The sequence below is a fragment of the Astatotilapia calliptera genome, chromosome 17 (assembly GCF_964374335.1).
Source record: "Astatotilapia calliptera chromosome 17, fAstCal68.1, whole genome shotgun sequence".
NCBI classification, from domain to species: domain Eukaryota; kingdom Metazoa; phylum Chordata; class Actinopteri; order Cichliformes; family Cichlidae; genus Astatotilapia; species Astatotilapia calliptera.
In genome coordinates this window covers 15632759-15653191 of record NC_137438.1, presented here as the reverse complement: position 1 = coordinate 15653191, position 20433 = coordinate 15632759, and the positions used below count along the sequence as shown (strand labels likewise).

General features: G+C 40.8%; 1 protein-coding gene across 3 annotated transcripts in view; it reads left to right on the top strand.

Moving 5' to 3' along the window:
* The window catches only part of pde4dip (phosphodiesterase 4D interacting protein), a 95865-nt gene that overhangs the window by 10662 nt on the left and 64770 nt on the right, over window positions 1–20433 (top strand). For all 3 annotated transcript variants that reach the window (XM_080291609.1, XM_080291608.1, XM_080291607.1), the window contains exons 2-3: window positions 6211–6254; window positions 7558–7625. In XM_080291609.1, the coding sequence (XP_080147735.1) occupies window positions 6248–6254; window positions 7558–7625 (75 nt within the window). In that variant the 5' untranslated portion in view covers window positions 6211–6247. The remainder of the gene's footprint in view (window positions 1–6210; window positions 6255–7557; window positions 7626–20433) is intronic.

Below are 20433 nucleotides of genomic sequence, written 5' to 3'. Positions count from 1 at the left end.
AGGAGACAGATGGTTTGATAGAGGAGTGAAAGAGGCCATCTATGTCCACTGTGAACGACAGTATTTGAACAGAGATGGTGGCTTGTGACACCAACTGTCTGCCATCTATAATCCAGGTTTGAGATCCCTTTCCAGACACCTTAACGCCCAATAACATCTTGTGTCATTTGATCTCAGTAAGTTACATGATAGGGTCAGGCAAGGCCTCATGGGTTCACCCTAAACCTTGGTTGATCAGGGATCTAGAGAAATTTTCTTAGGGTGTCATGGAAATCAAATGGGGTGGCCAAATCAAAGCCTTAAAAAAAAAAAAAAAAACGCAACACATATTCCGGTGTTACATATGGTTAAAATGATTCAAATGCAGTAGGTATACGTTTCATATAAAATCACACAAAAAACATAAAATCCTAGTAGTAGTTATATATTTTTTACTGTAAAAACCACAGACATGTTTAGTAAATTATTTTCATAACTTGAAATGCAAATATAAATTGTAAATTTTGAAAACTTATGCACAAATTTTGTAAACATTAAAGTTATATACAACTATTTATCTAAAAATGCAGCCAATGCAATTACACATAATCCTAATACTCTACCTGAGCACTCAAAGCACATTAAACATCATGCCCCATTCACTCAATCACACAAGCACCTTTTCTATGCTTTGTCTCCCTAATATTCACAAACATTCACACTTGGATGCATTAAGCAACCTTCTGATTAGTAGATGCTCTGCTCTACCTCCTGAGCTACAGCGACCCCACTTCTTAAGCAGTCTTTACCTTACAACAGAATCTCTAATCTTCCTCTCATGTCTCCTCTTTCTTATTTTACTCTCCATCGCAGAGAGTAAAATGATCACGCATTAACATTTTTTCTTCCCTTGGAAATACAGCCACTTCACCCATAGATATCAAATTATGTGCCAAATTGCACAGAAACAGTGTGTGTGTCATACATCATATATTGAGCCTTTTAAAATGATGAATTTGAAATTACTCGGCATTTCAAAAAAGTTGGATTTCGTTCACTCCACTTCTGTGGTGCTAGCTAGATGCTGAAGTACCTTGGACACAACTTATATAAATTATGGTTATATCTTAACCATGAATGCATCAAAAACCCAGGATCGCAAGTTCGATTCCTGCCTGGGGCGTCTGTATCCAGTAAGGGTCCTAAGGCTAGACCCCTTATGCTAAGCGAGCCTACCGCAGACATGAGTGAGACAGATAAATATGAAGGCATGCCGGCTCGGACGTCGCCCGGATCAACAAGGTCCGCGTCAGGTGTTGAGGAACCAGGGCACCCTGACGAAAAGTGGGCTACTGGAACAAGAAGGCATCGGTGGGCAAGAGACGAAAACAGGGCGTTGTTGGAATGCTACTACGCAAGTAACCCCGGCGGAAGGGGCTACATGAATAGGATGACGGACCTATGGATTCTTCGATACCCAACATCCACAATGACGGCGAAACAACTAGTAGCTCAGTGTTCCAACATTCGAAAGAAGGGACTGCTCTCACAGCTAGAGATTGACGAGGTACAACACAAATGCTACGGCAAGGAGGAGTCAGGACGCCAGGTCAGGGGGGAGATATCATCACCCCCACCCAAGATTGGGTACATAGCCCCAAGTGCGATAGGAGAAGGATCGTTGAGTGCGAGAGGAACTGACCTGAAAAATAGGATAATGGCCAAGCTTGAAACCTGGATCCCCCGTAGCCGGTTACCAAGATTACGTGAAGTACCCTCAGAAGGTCTGCTAGATGATGTTAATGCAGCACTACGGACAATACCTACAACCACGATTACCGACACTAACAAGCTGATCTACAATACGGCAGCAGTGATCAGTGAGATGCTTGGCTACAAGTTGAACAGCCACAAGGGGCAGTACCCTCCATGGAGAAGGAGGCTAGAGGGCAAGATCAAAGTAGCACGGAGGGAGGTTAGCCAACTAACGGAGTTGCAGAAAGGTGCGACAAAGAAGGTGCCTAAGAAATACAGCAAGCTGTCTGTACCTGAGGCCTTGGAAACTGCCAAGCAAAGACTCACAGCCTTGGCCAGCCGCTTGAGGAGGTACGCCAGAGAGATAGAAGGCAGGAGAATAAACCAGCTGTTCTCCACAGAACCAGCAAAGGTGTACTCTCAGTGGCAAGGGAACAATAATAAGAGAACAGCACCACCAAGGCTGGAGACGGAGCTATACTGGAAGAGCATATGGGAGAAGGACGCAACCCATAACGGCAAAGCTCAGTGGCTAGTGGATCTGAGGGCAGACCACAGCGACCTCCCTGAACAGGGTCCAGTAACCATCACAGTGGCAGATATCCAAGAAAGGGTCTCCAGTATGAAGAGTTGGACAGCACCAGGGCCCGACATGGTTCACGCCTACTGGCTAAAGAAGCTGACTGCACTCCACGAGCGTCTGGCAGCACAAATGAACCAGCTGCTAGTTAACGAGAGACACCCGGAATGGCTAACTGAAGGCCGGACGGTCCTGATCCCCAAGGACCCCAAGAAGGTCCTTGTACTACATGGAAGCTCCTGTCAGGCATCATATCGGCTAAGATGAACAGGCACATGGGTCAATACATGAGTGGGACACAGAAAGGAATTGGCAAGAATACCAGAGGCGCAAAACACCAGCTACTGGTAGACAGAACAGTCAGCCGAGACTGCAAGACCAGACTGACCAACCTGTGCACTGCCTGGATTGATTACAAGAAGGCCTATGACTCAATGCCCCACAGCTGGATACTGGAATGCCTAGAATTGTACAAGATCAATGGGACCCTAAGAGCCTTCATCAGGAACTCAATGGGGATGTGGCGTACAACACTAGAGGCCAACTCCAAGCCCATAGCACAAGTCACCATCAAGTGCGGGATCTACCAAGGAGATGCTCTGTCCCCACTGCTGTTCTGCATAGGCCTGAACCCCCTCAGTGAGATCATTAACAAGACTGGCTACGGATACCGACTACGGAACGGAGCAGTTGTCAGCCACCTCCTGTACATGGATGACATCAAGCTGTATGCCAAGAGTGAACGAGACATCGATTCACTGACCCACACTACCAGGCTATACAGCAATGACATTGGAATGTCGTTCGGACTGGAGAAGTGTAGTCGGATGGTAACAAAGAGAGGGAAGGTAGTCAGAACTGAGGGGATTGAACTACCAGAAGGCAACATTGCAGACATAGAGGACAGTTACAAGTACCTGGGGATCCCGCAGGCAAATGGGAACCATGAAGAGGCCGCTAGAAAGGCTGCAACCACCAAGTACCTGCAGAGGGTCAGGCAAGTCCTGAGGAGTCAGCTGAATGGTAAGAACAAGATCCGGGCCATCAACACGTACGCCCTGCCCGTAATCAGGTACCCTGCTGGGGTAATAGGCTGGCCAAAGGAGGAGATAGAAGCCACTGACATAAAGACAAGAAAGCTCCTTACCATGCATGGAGGGTTTCACCCCAAGTCCAGCACCCTGAGGCTGTACGCTAAGCGGAAGGAAGGGGGCCGGGAACTGGTGAGTGTCAGCACCACAGTCCAGGATGAGACAACGAACATCCAAGAATACATTGGGAAGATGGCCCCAACTGACCGAGTGCTCAGTGAATACCTCAGGCAGCAGAAACCCAAGAAAGAGGAGGGAGACGAGGAACCATCATGGAAGGACAGGCCCCTGCACGGTATGTACCACCGGCAGATAGAGGAGGTGGCTGATATCCAGAAATCCTACCAGTGGCTGGACAAAGCTGGACTGAAAGACAGCACAGAGGCACTAATCATGGCAGCACAAGAACAAGCTCTGAGTACAAGATCCATAGAGGCTGGGGTCTATCACACCAGGCAAGACCCCAGGTGCAGGCTGTGTAAAGATGCCCCAGAGACAATCCAGCACATAACAGCAGGGTGCAAGATGCTAGCAGGCAAGGCATACATGGAACGCCATAACCAAGTGGCCGGCATAGTGTACAGGAGCATCTGTGCCGAGTATAACCTGGAAGTCCCGAGGTCAAAATGGGAGATGCCCCCAAGGGTGGTGGAGAATGACCGAGCTAAGATCCTGTGGGACTTCCAGATACAGACGGACAAAATGGTGGCGGCTAACCAACCGGACATAGTGGTGGTAGACAAACAGAAGAAGACGGCCGTAGTGATCGATGTAGCGGTTCCGAATGACAGCAACATCAGGAAGAAGGAACACGAGAAGCTGGAGAAATACCAAGGGCTCAGAGAAGAGCTCGAGAGGATGTGGAGGGTGAAGGTAACGGTGGTCCCCGTGGTAATCGGAGCACTAGGTGCGGTGACTCCCAAGCTAGGCGAGTGGCTCAAGCAGATCCCGGGAATAACATCGGAGATCTCTGTCCAGAAGAGCGCAGTCCTGGGAACAGCTAAGATACTGCGCAGGACCCTCAAGCTCCCAGGCCTCTGGTAGAGGACCCGAGCTTGAAGGACAAACCACCCGCAGGGGCGTGCTGGGTGTTTTTTTTTTTATATATATATATATAGTACTATTCTTAGTTAGCGTATTGTCTGTCTTGTTAATGTTGGTTTATGTTGGTTTATAATGGACCACTGTAACAAAAAATAATTTCCCCCAGGGATCAATAGAGTATTCTGATTCTGATTCTCAGTGTCCCAGGCTGCAAAATTGGCTAGCTTGCCAACCAATAATTCACATGAATTCAGTCTTTGCGTTTGGCTAATAAATGATTTACTGATGAATAAATATCATCATCATATCAGTTATTCTAAAAGATCATATTAGCTGGTGAAGTAATTTGGCAATGTAATGTTAGCAAAAAAGTTAGCTATCTAGCAATCACTGCACGGAGTTGTTGATAGGTGTATTTTGTAAAGTATTCTGTTACGTTACTCAATGAGAGTAATGTATTCTGAATACTTTGGATTACTTAATACATTCTCATGCTTTTTACAACTACATGAATGTACTATTGCTGTGTGATTTATTACTATTACTGAAGGTTACTTGCCATACCAACACCAACTAGCTGTTTAAATCTTAATCTAAATGAGTAACAGTAGGTGGACATTAGGTAAAGCTGCACTTTTGGCAGCGAATGCGTATATAGAACAGGTCAGCGGCTCCAAACCGTAGTAAAGGGACCTCTGGCTAATACGTCAGGTTCCGTGTCGGGCTTGTAGCTGTAATCTAGCTTTACTTTGTTGTCTGGGTCAACTTCGCTAGTGAGAGACAGAGAGAGGCGTTGAAAATCTGCTCCAACGGAACTTATTGTTTTGGAGGAAAACACGAACACAGTGTACAGTCGAGTCTTAATAGCTTACTTACAACTGGGCTACACTTCCCAGAAGGCTACATTCTTTAGGGCTATACCTGTAACACTCTGCCTATTGCCTTTATATTAAATAATTTTTTGAACAATAATTTGAAAAAATCTGTTGTCACGTCATTATGCAGGCCGCAAGGTTGAGACACAGGCATTAGAGCCTCTTAATGTGTGTTTTGTTTGGGTTTCCACCGGCACGGAATTACCAAAAATAGAGAGGGGACAGCCTAACATATGAAACAGGAAAAGACTGCCGTGTAATCCCTTTATTTCAACAAAGTAACTGTATTATAAATACCACCTTTTAAATGGTAACTGTAACGGAATACATTTACTCATATTTTGTATTTTAAATACATAACAGCGGTACATGTATTCCGTTACTCCCCAACACTGGTTACAGGATATGTCTCAGGAGTGTAAATGACTTAACCAACCTCACCCAATCAGAGTATTCTCCTATATATGGCGGCTTGTAATTCATGTATATTAGCAGGGGTGCACAGGTTAGTTAACATTAGGTCCCAAAAATGAGGAAGTCTCTAAGAAGTTAGAGTTTCACGGCCAGTTGGTGGAAGGAGTTCTTGGATTATTCCATGCTGTCTTTGTTTACTGTTTCCCCATTGGTGACTGATGGCTGTGTGACTTGAAGCATTTGCTGACTCATTTTCCACCAGCAGCATGTGAGTGTCAGCTTCTCTGACATGGCAGTGTGAAGCAGCTCTGCTCATTCCTACTGCTTTGTACGACTTACTACATTTTCACTCATACATCATGCAGACAGGACTCCAGCAGAAAACAAGTTTAGTGCAAAGATAAGGATCATTATGGTGAAGACACATGGGAAAATGTTCAGGGACTTTACTGATAGCTGTCTCTGTTTTCAGGCACTGTGGTGCAGATAAACGGGCCAGGCCGAAAAGCATGATGGGTAAGTGTCTCCTAATGTATTACAAATGCAAAGTGGTGCTTGTCTTATTTTTTAAATGTGCATTTTCTCCTGCTTCTAAAAATTAAACAATGTTCATTTCTTTGTAAGTAAGCTGCCTTTATCATTCAAACTTGGGTCCTATAACTTAAGAATACCCCTACCTTGGCAGCTTGATGGCCTGTGAAGTATCTTTGCTCTTCCTAGGACAGATCTCCAAAGTGATTTCTGGGATCTGCTGGATCCATTCACCCAGTTTGGTGGTTACTGCCCTGAATGCTCTGATTACCTCAGGCATCACTGTTCTCTGGCTTCTAGCTTCATCATAGTCCTGGGTCAAAGACCAGGACAATGACATGAAATTATTTGTCAAAATTCACAGTATTAAAGTGTGATTTAAATGTGATGAGGATTTGGACAAAAGTAATGTATTATGTTAATGATGGTTCTGAGAAGTCCAATCAAACAAAATGTGTGCTTGCATACTTCTACTATTATGTCATTCATATCGGTGTTCTGTAGTGTTTCGTAGCCTGGCTTGCTGCAGGCACTGCAGCAGCTAACATCTCAGCACTTGATCCAGGATACCTTCTAACTTCTTACACAACAGCTTTTTAATCATATTTAATGTGCTGCAATTTTAAAGAATCGTTAGAAATATAAACTCTGCCAAAACTAACGTGATTACACCCCTTGGGATCTTGCCCTTCACTACCACCACCCCCTTTCTCCTGCAGATAATTGCCCCTGCTTTTAAAGGAATAAAATTCAAACTATTATACAAATCGAATTCTAAGTATTGGATGGAGTTTTCTTGGAAAACTCCTGGCCTGTTATAGGGGATAAGCATGGCTTCGTGATGTCTTTAGACCTCTGGAAATATTTTAATTGGACCACAATATACTATATCAATTCTATGAGTGTGTGTATAAGGACACACACAGCCCATTTGTATCTAGGTTTAATGGGTTTATAACGAGGTGATGGTTGATCACACAGTCTCAGAGACGTTGCTCAGAAAACCCTGAAGTGTTTAAATTTCACCCGTTGCTGTTGCACTGATGATTCTCAGAAACTAGAGCAAATTTACTGTAAATAGGAAGCATTCATGAGGAGATTTAAACAGCATTTCGCAGATCAAATGCTTTTTGTTTTTTACTATTAAACACACTGTATACAGCAGACTTGTTCTGTGTTATGAAGCTATAAACATAGAAAACCCTAAGGGTATTAAATTCCTGCAGCAGAATAGCTCCTCTGCGAGTAATGGGTTGATGTGTACATGTTTCTTCTTCTACCTGTGCAGATTTCTCAGGTGATGAAACAGACAAAGGACCCCCAGTACAGATGCACAGCCTCAGAGAGTTTGAACAGGTAAGGATATCGGCTCAGCTACAAACCTGTGCAGAAAGCAGAGCATTCCTTTGATACTGACCGAGGCCAGATATGTCACAGTTTGGTGTAGACAGAAACAAGATGATAGAAACAACAAATATCTCCTAGTGTTGCAAGAAAATAGCTGTTGAGTTGTGAACTTGATGAGACTACACTAGTGTTAGTCATCTACTGTGTGTCAGACAGGCCCAGGCTTGCCTCTGCCCACTGTTAATTACTATTTAGGTGCGTTGAGGAAGTTGATGTGGCAACCGAAAGTCCTCATGACTTAGAGAGTTCCCTTTGCTAAAGCTGGTTTTCCACAGTCTTGCCACTTTTAGACAGACTGTAAAACTATTTCTAATTTGTGGATCTCTTACTCAGTCGACCACTATTTCTGTCAGGTTTGCTGGTGTGCCTCATTAGTGCACGAGGTGTCATTTGTTTGGAGTATGTGATTCTTGTGTTGGGGTATATTTGAACTGAAACTGAAAAACTGCAGACTGTGTATTCACTGCCTACGGTAAGGTCCAAAAAACAAAAACAACAATAAGTGTCAGCACATTTTTAAAACTGTGATATTAAAAGGTATCAAACGTATCCCTGCTGGTGATTCTTTGAACGTGACGAGGGTGCTTTTTGAATGATACAGCCACTGTTTTTTCTACATTTAGTTTCTATACATTTTAGAAATTGCCTGACAAAATGCCACTGCAATGAAATCATTATTTTATAATGTGAAGCATTCTCTGCTCACATTACTTACTGCAGCTGATGCCACCAACACTTCGTGTGTTCTAGCTCATTTTCATTTGATATATTTAACAGCAATGTCAAACGTTTCGGCCTTGCTGTCCACTTCCATGATCAGATGGTTAACACAAATACAGACTCACATATAAAAATAGAGAGATTAATGCATTTTAAAAGCTTGCATATGCAAAATATTTTTAGAGGTTGGAAATCAAACAGTCTGTATGAAACACCAATGAAATGGGGGGCATGGTGCTCCTCTAGGTCTGTTTCTACCCCACAGTAATGAATTCTGGGAACTCTGCCACTAGCATTATGGGTGTGATATAACTCTGTAGGTGCTTGCTGCAATTACCCCATTTATTGAAGGACAGAAGTATAGATGAAAAACAGGCTGGGCTTGCTGGTTGTAATAATGTTGAACGGTGGTGAGTTTGGCCTGAAGTGAAGCACGGTATGAAAGTTGAAACTACAGCCAGAGAAGATCGAATCCATATTTTTTCACAGGACAAACTGCCTGATTAATTTTTGTTTCTCTAAAAGGTTATTTCTGAATGTATAAACAGGCAGTAACAAATAAACAGTTAATATTTTAAAAGATTTGTTTCACACCTCATTTTATATTTTATGCTACTGATTTTTTTTTAATCACAACTGTGTGACAGTGACATCAGGTTTTTGACCCAAAAGAGATGAGTGGGTGGAATCTTAAGTTTGTCAACTAATGATTGCAAAACTACTTCCATAACCTGTATGTGTGCAAAGAACACACACAGATACCTGCAATTAAATCCTAGATTTTTTACCAAAACGGAACCACCGTCTCCTTCTATGCTTTATCCTTCACAGTAAATCCTAATATTTATTAAATGATTCCATATGAGTACCACAGATAGGGTAGAGCAGTCTAGTTCAGTGAATCAAATTAGGGCCTGACAGACAACTGGCTGGCTATGGGAGAATCATGCTACTTCCAGTGTTGCTGCTTTCTTTGTTTGGCTCTGTTCAGGGACACCAGATTACCGATCAGGCCTAATTATTGTGTTAAAACTGTACCAGATTGTCTCCTTTTTAAAAATAAGAAAAAAATGCTGTTCTGTAGGAATGGTTAAAATGAATGGAAGGGCAGTGTAATGCAGAGCATTGTAGTGTAATGAGGTAATTGTGATTATTCATGTTTAATTGTTGTCTGATTACTAAGTTTATATTTTTCTACTTCTAAGCAAACTGAAGTACAAAGAGAAATCCAACATTTTCAGATAAATAATATGTGACTTAGTGGAAGTGGGTTGTCTCTTTATCACTGCTGTTTGCTCGATTTATGGTTCAGGATTTCGAAATATCAAAAAAGTCCTTGAGCAATACACTGCTAATGAGATTAGTCCTAATAGCATTTATGGCAGCTCAGAATACCATAATTATGTCTGAATAACAGGTACAGAGTAGAGAGCAGAAAAACCTCAATTATGTCTCAGATTTCAAGAATAAGAACGTCACCGCTCCATGGTAACTGTCATATTGTGCATTTCATATACACTGTGTTTTCTCTGAAGCTACAGGAAGAGGCTGGGCTGGTTGGTTGGAGGCCACATTACAGTGTGTGGGTAGCTTTGAAGTTTCACTCTGACGGTCCCACGAAGGGATGAAAGGATGAGTCGGGTTATTTGTACACACATAGTACTGCATATAGAGCAGACTAGGAGTCAACTTACTACTGGTTTTGTTTGCAAAGATGAGAAAAGTGGGATGATACTACTAGTGCTTTCCATTGGAATTAGAGCCAATGTGTTGCAGACCTGCAAAAATCCTTCCAAGGAGCACAGAGTTGTTGTTTTTTTCCTTTCTTTTTTACATTTTTTACACAATCATCTAAATTTGAACCTGGCGAGCACTAATTGATGTTTACTTTTCTTTTTTATATTTTCATCTAAAATAATTCCAAAATTTAGTCAGTAACATTTCTGCTACTCTAAACGAACAATTGTGGTCACTAAAAAGGGGGCGAGAGGATTGCATAGTGGAAAAGTCGAAGACAAACACAGTAGTTTGAAAACAGATTTAGCAGATTAAATATGATAATATGATTATGGTAAAAAGTAACTGAAGATGGTAGAATTGCCTTTCAGGTTGCTTTATTTTTGATTTGATTTTGTTAATTTTAACACAGACATTTTGATTGGTCATTTTTATAGTGAGCCAGAAAACAGATTTTATACATATTTTATTTCCTTAAACTGCTGCCATGTAAAGTACCAGACTAGTTTTATATATCGCATAATATTATATAATGCCAGTACCTAAAGATTTCAGGTACTGCCATTAATAATGTATTGCTTAACTTTACTCAAACTAGAGTAAACAGTGAAAACTTTTGAAGTGCCTTGTTTTGCACACGTTTATAAAAAATGTCTTTACAAAGCAGTGGTTTGGAATCTGTCTTGGCCTTTCAAAACAACTGGAGTCGCCTACCCCTGCTATATAGACTACAGACTTTGGATTTTGCCATATTTGGGGCGTTATTCTCTTTCACTGGAACTGATAATGAAATCTGGCTTTGCAGAGATATTCCTATTTGTGTGCAAATCTTTAAAATTGTGAAAATTGTCCCACACTTTGTGAGGACTCTGCAATACTTTGGGATGCATTCATTCTGAATGTAGTTCTGATTGATAAATTGTGAAACAAACGTTTTGTCTGTTATTTCTATACCTTTTTTTTAACAGTGGGAATGTCTTTTAAAAAAAATGTTGACGTTCCACTCTTCCACTAGTCTAGTATGGATGTGCAAACAATACAATACCACGCGGAGGTTTCATTGTACTGGATATTTTCAGATGTGGTAAATCTCAGAAACCTGGCACAAAACTGTAAAAGTCACAGTGTAAGACTAAGAAAACGATTTATCAGAATTTCGTCAGGCAGAAGTATTTACAGTTCAGGCTCTCAAACTATAAGAAATGGAAACAACGAATTTTCAATATGGCGCAGAGACAGTACAGTTGGGTTCTTGTCTGAAATATTTCCATATTCTGATGGATCACATTAAACTTTGTTGAACTTTCATTTCCTCCATAGTTTTACATTGAGTTTTTCTGACAGTGGTTATGTATGTTCGGCCTCTCATCTTAATAGAGCAGTCTGGATTATTGAATCCAGGTTTTGTGTTTGCGTGTGATTGTATGTGTGTGTGTGTGTGTACAGTTTGTCTTCTCTTCACATTTGCGTCAGCTTAAAGAATCAGTCCTCTCGCTGGCTGGTTGAAAGAAATGTGAACCTGCCAGAGCAGCATTTGTAACTGTCAAACATTCACACTCTGCAGTCCAGAGGTTTTTAAAGAGAAAAAAGAGAAATCACCCAATCAAAATGCCCCTTTCTCAAATGGCCTTTATTAGTCCACAGAAGAAATTGAAAGCACATGGCTGACTATAAATGTGAATTCAAACCGACCACGGTGACGCTGAGATTGATAGAAGACAGGGGGAAGATTGCATATAATTTTGGCCATTAAAACCTCAGGACAAATTAGGGTTGTTAATCTGTTATTTTGCCCTCAGTCTCAGTGTTCACTTCCAAAAAGCCACATATGCTATGAAAGGTCTGTCAGAGATGGATTACCATTACCAGAGTGGCAGTAATAGATCGCATTCAATATTGTACAGAGACAAAAAAAAAAAGACAGCCGATCCTGCAGTTGACCCGGGTCTGTGTGTGATTTAAATGGAACATTTCTGGTAATTGCCTTCATCTCTTGAGTCTTTTATCTTCACTTTGCTTCTTGTGCTTTTCTGCTTTTTGAGGTCACTGGCTGCACTGGCAAGGTTGCTGGCTTCACTGGCGAGGTCGTTACCTGTCTCAGTGTATATGGTTCAACCTTGCGTCTTGCGTCCTGCTACTATGTGTTGGTTAGTCTCAGGGGCATCTTTGCACACACGCCACCTTGGGTCCTGTCAGTCTTGGTAAACTGCTGCCTCTGTGGATCTGGTGCTTCAGGTCTCTCCTTGTGCTGCTATCATCAGAGCCTCTGTGCTCTGATCCACTCGATCTGTTGATGGTACATGCCATGCAGAGGCTTGGTCTTTCATTATAGTTCCTCTTCCTCATCCCCATCTATCTTCATTTGTCTGAGGCACTATTGGAACGGCTCATCTCAGGGGCCCATCTTCCTGAGGTATTTGCGGATGCTCCATGTTTCATCCTGTATTGTGGCTCTGACACTCACTCACTCCTCCTCCCCCTCCTTCTTTCTGTTGCTCATAGAGCCTCAGGGTGCTGGACCAATGGTTAGTGACCTCCATGCTTTGTAAGGAGTTTTCATGTCTTGACGCGAGTGGCATCTGTCACCTCCTGTGGCCAGCTTATTATTCCAATTTTGTATCCAAAATCCAGTAGGACATATATATTGATGGGTTGGACCTAATTCCTATTGTTTAGCTTACATCTCAGCTTAATGACTCATGCTATAGGTGTGCTTTATACAGTACACACAATGAGTTGAGATCAATAGTATCTGGGAGTGATTGATTGATTGATTGATTGATTGATTGATTGATTGATTGATTGATTGATTGAATGATTGTGCCATATGAGCACACAGCCAACACACATGCTGCTGAGTGACTGCTGCTCGACAAACACATTTCATTGCAATGTTGACCCTGTGCTAACTTGCATATGACAAATAAAAAACTGAAACTGAAACCTGTGGGGGCCAGAATTCTGACTGGGTTATAAGGAATAAAATACTGATTTCACATGACATGGAAATCAGTTTAGAAACTACACTTTACTTAAGACATTGAATCTTTAATTGATGCTCCGTCTCGCTCCATAAATAGAAAGTATGATAAAACATAAACTATTCAATTGTTTGGGGTGAGCGCTGTATAAACATCAGCTACAATTTAGCATTTTTAAAGTGGTAGTGGTGTTAGATTTTTAAAATTCATATTATTCCAATAAATGATCCATTAAATCTAAATGCTTTCAGAGATATTTAAGTTTTTTGCTTTCATTTGCAAGAATTAGGACATGACTTCTATTTAGACACAAGAGACACTGAGACATAAACTAGTTATTCTGTCAAAAAATTAAAAATCAAAGTAAAGTTTACAGAGCATTGTCCTTCATAACAGGAAATGGACATTCTGCAGTTTTTGTAAAAGTAAATAAATAAATGTCAGAGTGTTGTCTGTATTTCAGGAAATGCCATCCAAATCTGTATTAGTTCATTGATATTGAACTGTGATACAGAGCTCCAAAACTGATTTTCTCAAATCTCTCACTATTGTATTGACACTATTGTTGTTTGTCTGCACCCTCAAAGTTAAAAATATGAAATGATACAGCCTCCTAATCAGTTGATTGTTCTTGTGAACAGCTGTGTGTTTTGTTCTACATATTGCCAGCGCTCCTGGGCCAGCTCTGCTTGCCTGTTCCCTCTGTGATAAACTGCTAAGAAATTCTGCTGCTTGACTCTATGCATTTCAAGGATGGTAGGTACTGATCATATTTTTTGCAGGGTATCCGGTGATTGAGCTAATGAGTGTTAAGACATGCTGACAGCAGAGGAGTCAGTTTTCACGGCAGCAGTACTCAGACATGCAGCAGATCAATAAAAAGGAGCTCAGCTTTGAGTAAATCAGCAGATCTACTCAAACTTGAATTAGCTGCCTTACACTGACAAACAGAAATGTTCTCAGTCTGTTCTGTTTGAACAATGAGGTGGAAGAACACAATTTCTCTTTTGATTTGTTATTTGCTTTGAAATATTTGGTATATGCATTGGTGTTCACGCACAGAAGACCAGGACCTTGTATTGCCTGTGGGCCATAGGAAAGAGTAGCATGTTTAGTCAGTGGAAATCTGGACAGGCTTCAGTGAGATGCACTAGCGCCACCAGCTGGACAGAGAGACAAATCGACTTTGAAAAGTATGCTGGTAGTCCATGCACGCCTATAACTTGTTAATTGGTCCCAGGCTTGTGCAATTTGTGATCTTCTCCGCTGGGTCAAAGAAGACATATTGAGTTGATCACAGCATTGGTCATGGATGATAATTGTTCAGTAAAAATGCACAGAAATCTGCTTCCAGCCCCTTCCACCAATAACATAACCACACTGACTCACCCTTGATAATCACAACTTTTTAATGTTTTATTTCTGACAGTTTGGTATTTTATGTCGTTCCTTGAAAGCATTAAAACATTTTACTTTGGAGTTCTAACATGTCAGCAAATCATTTTTAAACAACTCAGTTGATCACAACCCCAACTGTGTGTGTGTGTGTGTGTGTGTGTGTGTGTGTGTGTGTGTGTGTGTGTGTGTGTGTGTGTGTGTGTGTGTGTGTGCGCACGCTTGTATATATTAATGTGTGCATTTGATATACAGAAAGCTCTATTGTGTGTTTTTCTGTTATTTAGATGGGATTTGTGTGTTATATTTCATCATCTGTCCTCCCATGAGCCCAACCAATCATATGGAAACAGTTACAAACAAAATGGCACAAAAAAGAAAAAAACTTAGTGCAAGGCCAGATCTTGCAATTACTCTAATAGTATAGCCAGTCTTTCATTCTGGGGTCAGAGAGGCAGAGAAACCACAGTCTGAGTACCCTACACAAATCCTAAAAATCAGCACCTGAGGAAAATAGCTGGTTTACAAGACCATAATTCATGACAGCTTGTTCAGGAAATGGCAACAAACATGTAAACTGTTGTGGAGCTAAAAAAAAAAAAAAAAAAAAATCTAACACATTCAAAATTTTATTGACTATGATTTCATTATAACAACAAAGACTGCTAGAAATATTAACTGCAAGGACCTCACTGGTCCTGATCAGGGACAAGATCCCCCAGGACACCATTTATTGTCTCATTAGGAGCATGCGCTGACGTTGTCAGGCATGCATACAAGCACGTGGGGGCCATACAGACTACAGTGTACCATTTTGAGTTACTGCAATTAAATTTCTCCAAACTGAACTAGCCTGCCACATCATTTTTGTACTTTGATTTTTGGGTGTCTTTGAATTCAGCTCTCTGTAGGTTGATCATTTTTATTTCCAACAAATGATATGGTATCCTTTTGCTCTTAACATATTATCCAGTCATTTATAGAAATCCAGCATTCAAATTTGAAGTGTTTTCAAAATGTTCCTTTAATTTTTTTTGAGCAGTGTATGAATATTACATATTTAAATGTAAAAAATAAATATTTTATGTTTTTAAAAACTGCCATCTGGTAAACAACATCCATTGATCAATTATGTTATTTGTTGATCGACAGGCTGAAGAAGGCGGTCTAGGTGTCAGGTGCAGTGTGTATTGGGTAGCAGTTGAGGGCAGACGTCGTGACAGTCTGATTGCTGGCTATTTAAACTAGCTCTTTGGACATGAAACATCTCCTGTCTGGTGGGGTAGGAGCCTGAGCTAGTGCCTAGGGTTAAGAGATACCAGCTAGATATTCTTATGCTCATGTTGATGCATGGCTCAGGCTCTGAAACCAGTCTCCTGGAGAAGGGCTGGACTCTCTTCAAATATTAGGTTCCCCTTTGTTTGTCTTGAAAGAGTAGTTGTAAAACAGCTAACTGATCATCTGCAGAGGAATGAGTCATTTGAAGAGTTTCAGTCAGGTTTAAAAGCTCATCACAGCACAGAAACAACTTTTGTGCAGGATATAAATGATCTTCTGATGGCCTCTGACAGTGGACTCATCTCTGTGCTTTTCCTGCTTGACCTCAGTGCAGCGTTCAATACTGTTGACCATAACAACTGTATTACAGCGATTAGACCATGCCCCAGGTATTAAATGTACTGCGCTGCAATGGTTTGAATCGTATCTGTCTAATAGACTCCAGTTTGTTCATGTAGACACTAACGTTAATTATGGAGCTCCACAGCATTATGTAAGACCAATTCTGTTTACATTATATATGCTTCCCTTAGGCAGAATCATCAGAAGGCATACATTTCACTGCTATGCAGATGATACCTGATTTTATCTACCAATTAAACACACACCAATTAGTTAAACTGCAGGAATGCCTTAAAGACCTCCATTTTTTTATTTTTTGAAAATGCTGCAACAAGATTACTGACAAGGACTAGAAAGAGAGAGCATATTTCTCCTCTTTTTCCTTTTTGATAAAGTATATAGTTAGGGTTGGATCAAGTGACCCAGAGTCCTTTCTTAGTTACGCTGCGATAGATCTAGGTTGCTGGGGGATTACCATGTTACTTCTTCAGTCACCTTTTTTTTCTACTCATTATGTGTTTATACACCTTTTGGCATTTAATTATTAGTTATTATTAATCTCTGGCTCTCTTCCACAGCATGTCTTTGTCTTGTCTTCCTCCCCTCACCTCCAACTGGTTGCAGCAGATGGCTGCCGCTCCCACTGTCGCCAATGTGCTTGCTCATTGGGGGTCATGTGATTGTTGGGGTTTTCTCTGTATCATTGTGGGGTCTTTACCTTACAATATAAAGTCCTTTGAGGCAACTGTTGTTGTGATTTGGAGCTATATAAATAAAACTGAACTGATCTGAATTGATTTGAAATTTTGTGAGAGTCAGTGGACAGGGGTGGATATACTTGGTTGATTCTCTGCATGTTGGGGTTTTCCTTTGTAGACTTGAGGGTTGCTTTTCTTGGCCTTCCCTGTACCACTGTTTCTCCATAATAAGTGTCATGCTCAAGCATAATGGTGTTCATAAGTGCATGTTATCCAGACACCTTAGGTCACAGATCAATGATCAGTTTTGGCGACTCAGGAATGGAAAGTGATACTCACACAGTGTACAGTGGGGATGGGCTGCTCCTGACCTCAGTGGAAGATACAGTCAGGCAATGGAAAGAATATTTCAAGGATCTCCTCAGCCCCACTTTGGTGACAGAGGCAGAGTTTGGGAAAGAGGGAACTACTCACCCATGAGTGGGAGAAATCAATGAGGTAGTTAAACAACAGAAATTTCTGTGCTAGGGTACGAATGAAGAGAGTACATCCATTGGTCAAACCCCAGATTCAGGAGGAAGAATCTTTTTTTTTCTTGATCTTGGAATACTGGATATTCAAGGGTTTGTGGGATCTTTGTCATCTTGGGAGATGAAATTTGTTCATCGGGGTTGCTTTGGGAGTATAAGGTTTTTGGCCAATTTTTATGGGCTATTCGATCCCTACACAACCATCGTCCATATTGCCATTAATAAATCAGACATAGTTCCAGTGGGTGCTGGACTCTGCCAGAGCTTCCTTTTTCACTGATACTGATAATCTTTTTAGAGACAGAAGTTAAAGGAAACCTTTTGCCACTTCGCGCTTTAGTAGCCTCAGGATCTTGTCTTTGCTTTTCGTGGATGATTTGGTTTTGTTAGTTTCATCTGGTCGTAGCTTGCGCCAGAGCAGTTCATTGGGTGGGAATAAGAATTAGTCCTCCCAATCTGAAACCAAGTAAAAGGGTGGAGTGTCTACTTCAAGTCACGACTTTCTGCCCCAAGTAGAAAAGCTGACATGTCCTGGGATCTTGTTTATGAGTAAGTGGAGAATGGTGTGGGAGGTGACAGAAGGATTGGTGCTGTCTCCACAGTTATGTAGATGCTATATCAGTGTTATAGGTGAAAAGATAGCTGAACATGAAATTAAAGTTGTTAATTTACCAGCCAGTCAACATTTCTACCCTCATATATGGCCATGAGCTGTGTTCTTCAATACTCATCACTTTTGTTGCCCTGCACCATTAGTGCAGAGTGAGGAATTTAGTGATTTGGGATGGACTCACAGTAGAGCTGCTTCTACTGATGCTTCTGTATAACACATAGACAACATAACTAATAAATGCGATGCACATTAGGTAAACTTTAATTTCAGAAAGCTTTAGGAAAAAATTGCAGTGATAAAAAATTTGGATGCCAAAACACCCAAAAGGTGCAAAAGTGTCAGTGCGTCACTGCTCTCTACCGTAAACTCGGGCAATACAGACACGTTAGACAAACAGGCTTTTTTCCTTTAAACTGCCAAAGAGTTGGCAAATGTGACACTTTTCTTTCAAAAACACCTAGGAGTGGAAATTTAATTTCGATTTTTATGAAGTTGCTTTTATATCTTTTAAGTCTGCCTGCGTTTACTATTAGTATGTGTGTTTCCCATCAGCAGACTTCTTGTTGTAGCCTATTACTGATGGACTGACTGATGGTCTCCATTTGTTATTGTTTAATAGAGTCTCTCTGCAGGCTGGTAATAACCAGTAATCAAAGCTGTCTCGTCATCTCCTCTGCTCCACCCATCTTTCTCTTTTTTCCTCAGACACATTCTGCAGACTCTGACTTTGTCTGTTGTTCTTCTTCTTTCCCACTGTTAAATCTCTTTCTTTTCCTCAGTTGGGATAACTTATAAAAGGTTGTGAAAGAGGAACATGTGCCGAACAGACCTCAGTACAGACAACCTTCTTTTTCCTCCCTCCCCCCTCACATACCAGAGAAAACTTATCCAGCTGCCAGAGAAAAGGGAGGAAAAATGTATGTTTGAAAAGAAAAAAAAATCCTCAGTTGGAACTGATCGAAGCACCCATGTGTCATCATTTATTTCCAATGTAAGGTTCCTGGAATCAGCACATTAGAATGGAGTGTTGAAACTGAGTTTTTCTTCTGTGCTTTGGGGACAGGTGCTTTTTGGTAAACCCTTTGACTTATCTATGATTGAGGGAGCCTTGAAATGGAATAATTACTAGCAGAGGGGGGGAAAGGAAGACCAGGAGCAGCTAAAGAAACTCCTGACTTTCATCAGTTGCTCGCTTTTCTATTTGAAATTTTCTACTTGTCTACATTAGTCCCACACTGCTTTATCTGTCTGTTTCTCTTTAACACTCTTCCATTTGCTCTTATATTGTCTGTCACTGACATTCTCAATAGTATTTATGTGCTTAAGTACTACTCAGCAGCTTCTCTTCATCATGCTCCTGACTATTTCAACATGTTTTAAAACCTGATTAGGTTTTGAAAAACCCTTTGTCCTTTACAGGATGAATACAGTGATTGTTTCCTCCTAACAAGTGTGAATATCAAGAACCTTACACATCCCATCCCTCTGGGCCAAAGAGCTCCACTGTTGTGAAAAAACCCATTCAAAAAAACATCAGTGAACTATACTGTTGTTTCACTACCATAAACAAGCAGTAATTAATTTATTTGGTCATATGTATTTATATTGTCATGTGTCCTGGAGCCAGAAGTGACCAACAAGAATTTTTCATAACCTGCAGGGGTGCACAGGTATCTGCTAATGAATATTAATTAATAACAGACAAAACTTCAGTCAATAAAACTGAAGAACAGACTTCTTGAATAGTCTGTATGACACAGCAGGCCTAATTGTTTAACAGACAAGTGCTCCAAACAACACCAATAACAGAAATAACAGAAACAGACCCAAAAACTCCTGACAGCAGTCAGCTAAAGTTGCAGTTCATTCCACATGAATTAGTTTTTACAAATTGAGAAGCTAAATTCTTTTAATTCTTCAAAGTTGGGAATTTTAACATGGGAGTCTTTTGGATTTGACTTTCTCTTTGAGCTAAACTCAAACGAACTGCCCTTTTTGTCCTTGGTTTTTAACTCTGGTGGTTGCAACTTGGCGGCCACAAATAATTGCTGGAGCACAAAATATGAATAAATTTGTCACTGAAAACAGTCATTAGTACATCTGCTCAGTTTTCATATTTAAATACGGAACATCTATTAAAATATGTTTGCTGTGTATACAGTGTACATGTTTTCAAAGCTACCCTTTTCTTTTTTCTTTTTCCTAGATTGGAATTCCAAGTAACAGTACCCTTTCCACCCTGTGAAAATATTTTCTCTTGCCGGTGAAACATTAGAATTAGACCATCAAATTCTCCATTTGAAAAAGAAGCTGTGACCCACAGTGGATGAATCTGAGTGCCATACAAATACCTCACAACTCCAAGACAGCCTCTGAAAAACACATTAACCTGCACATGAATCCTCTACTGAACATGTCTTTAAGTAGTTCATAACAATATTTTCCAGTACCACATATACTATA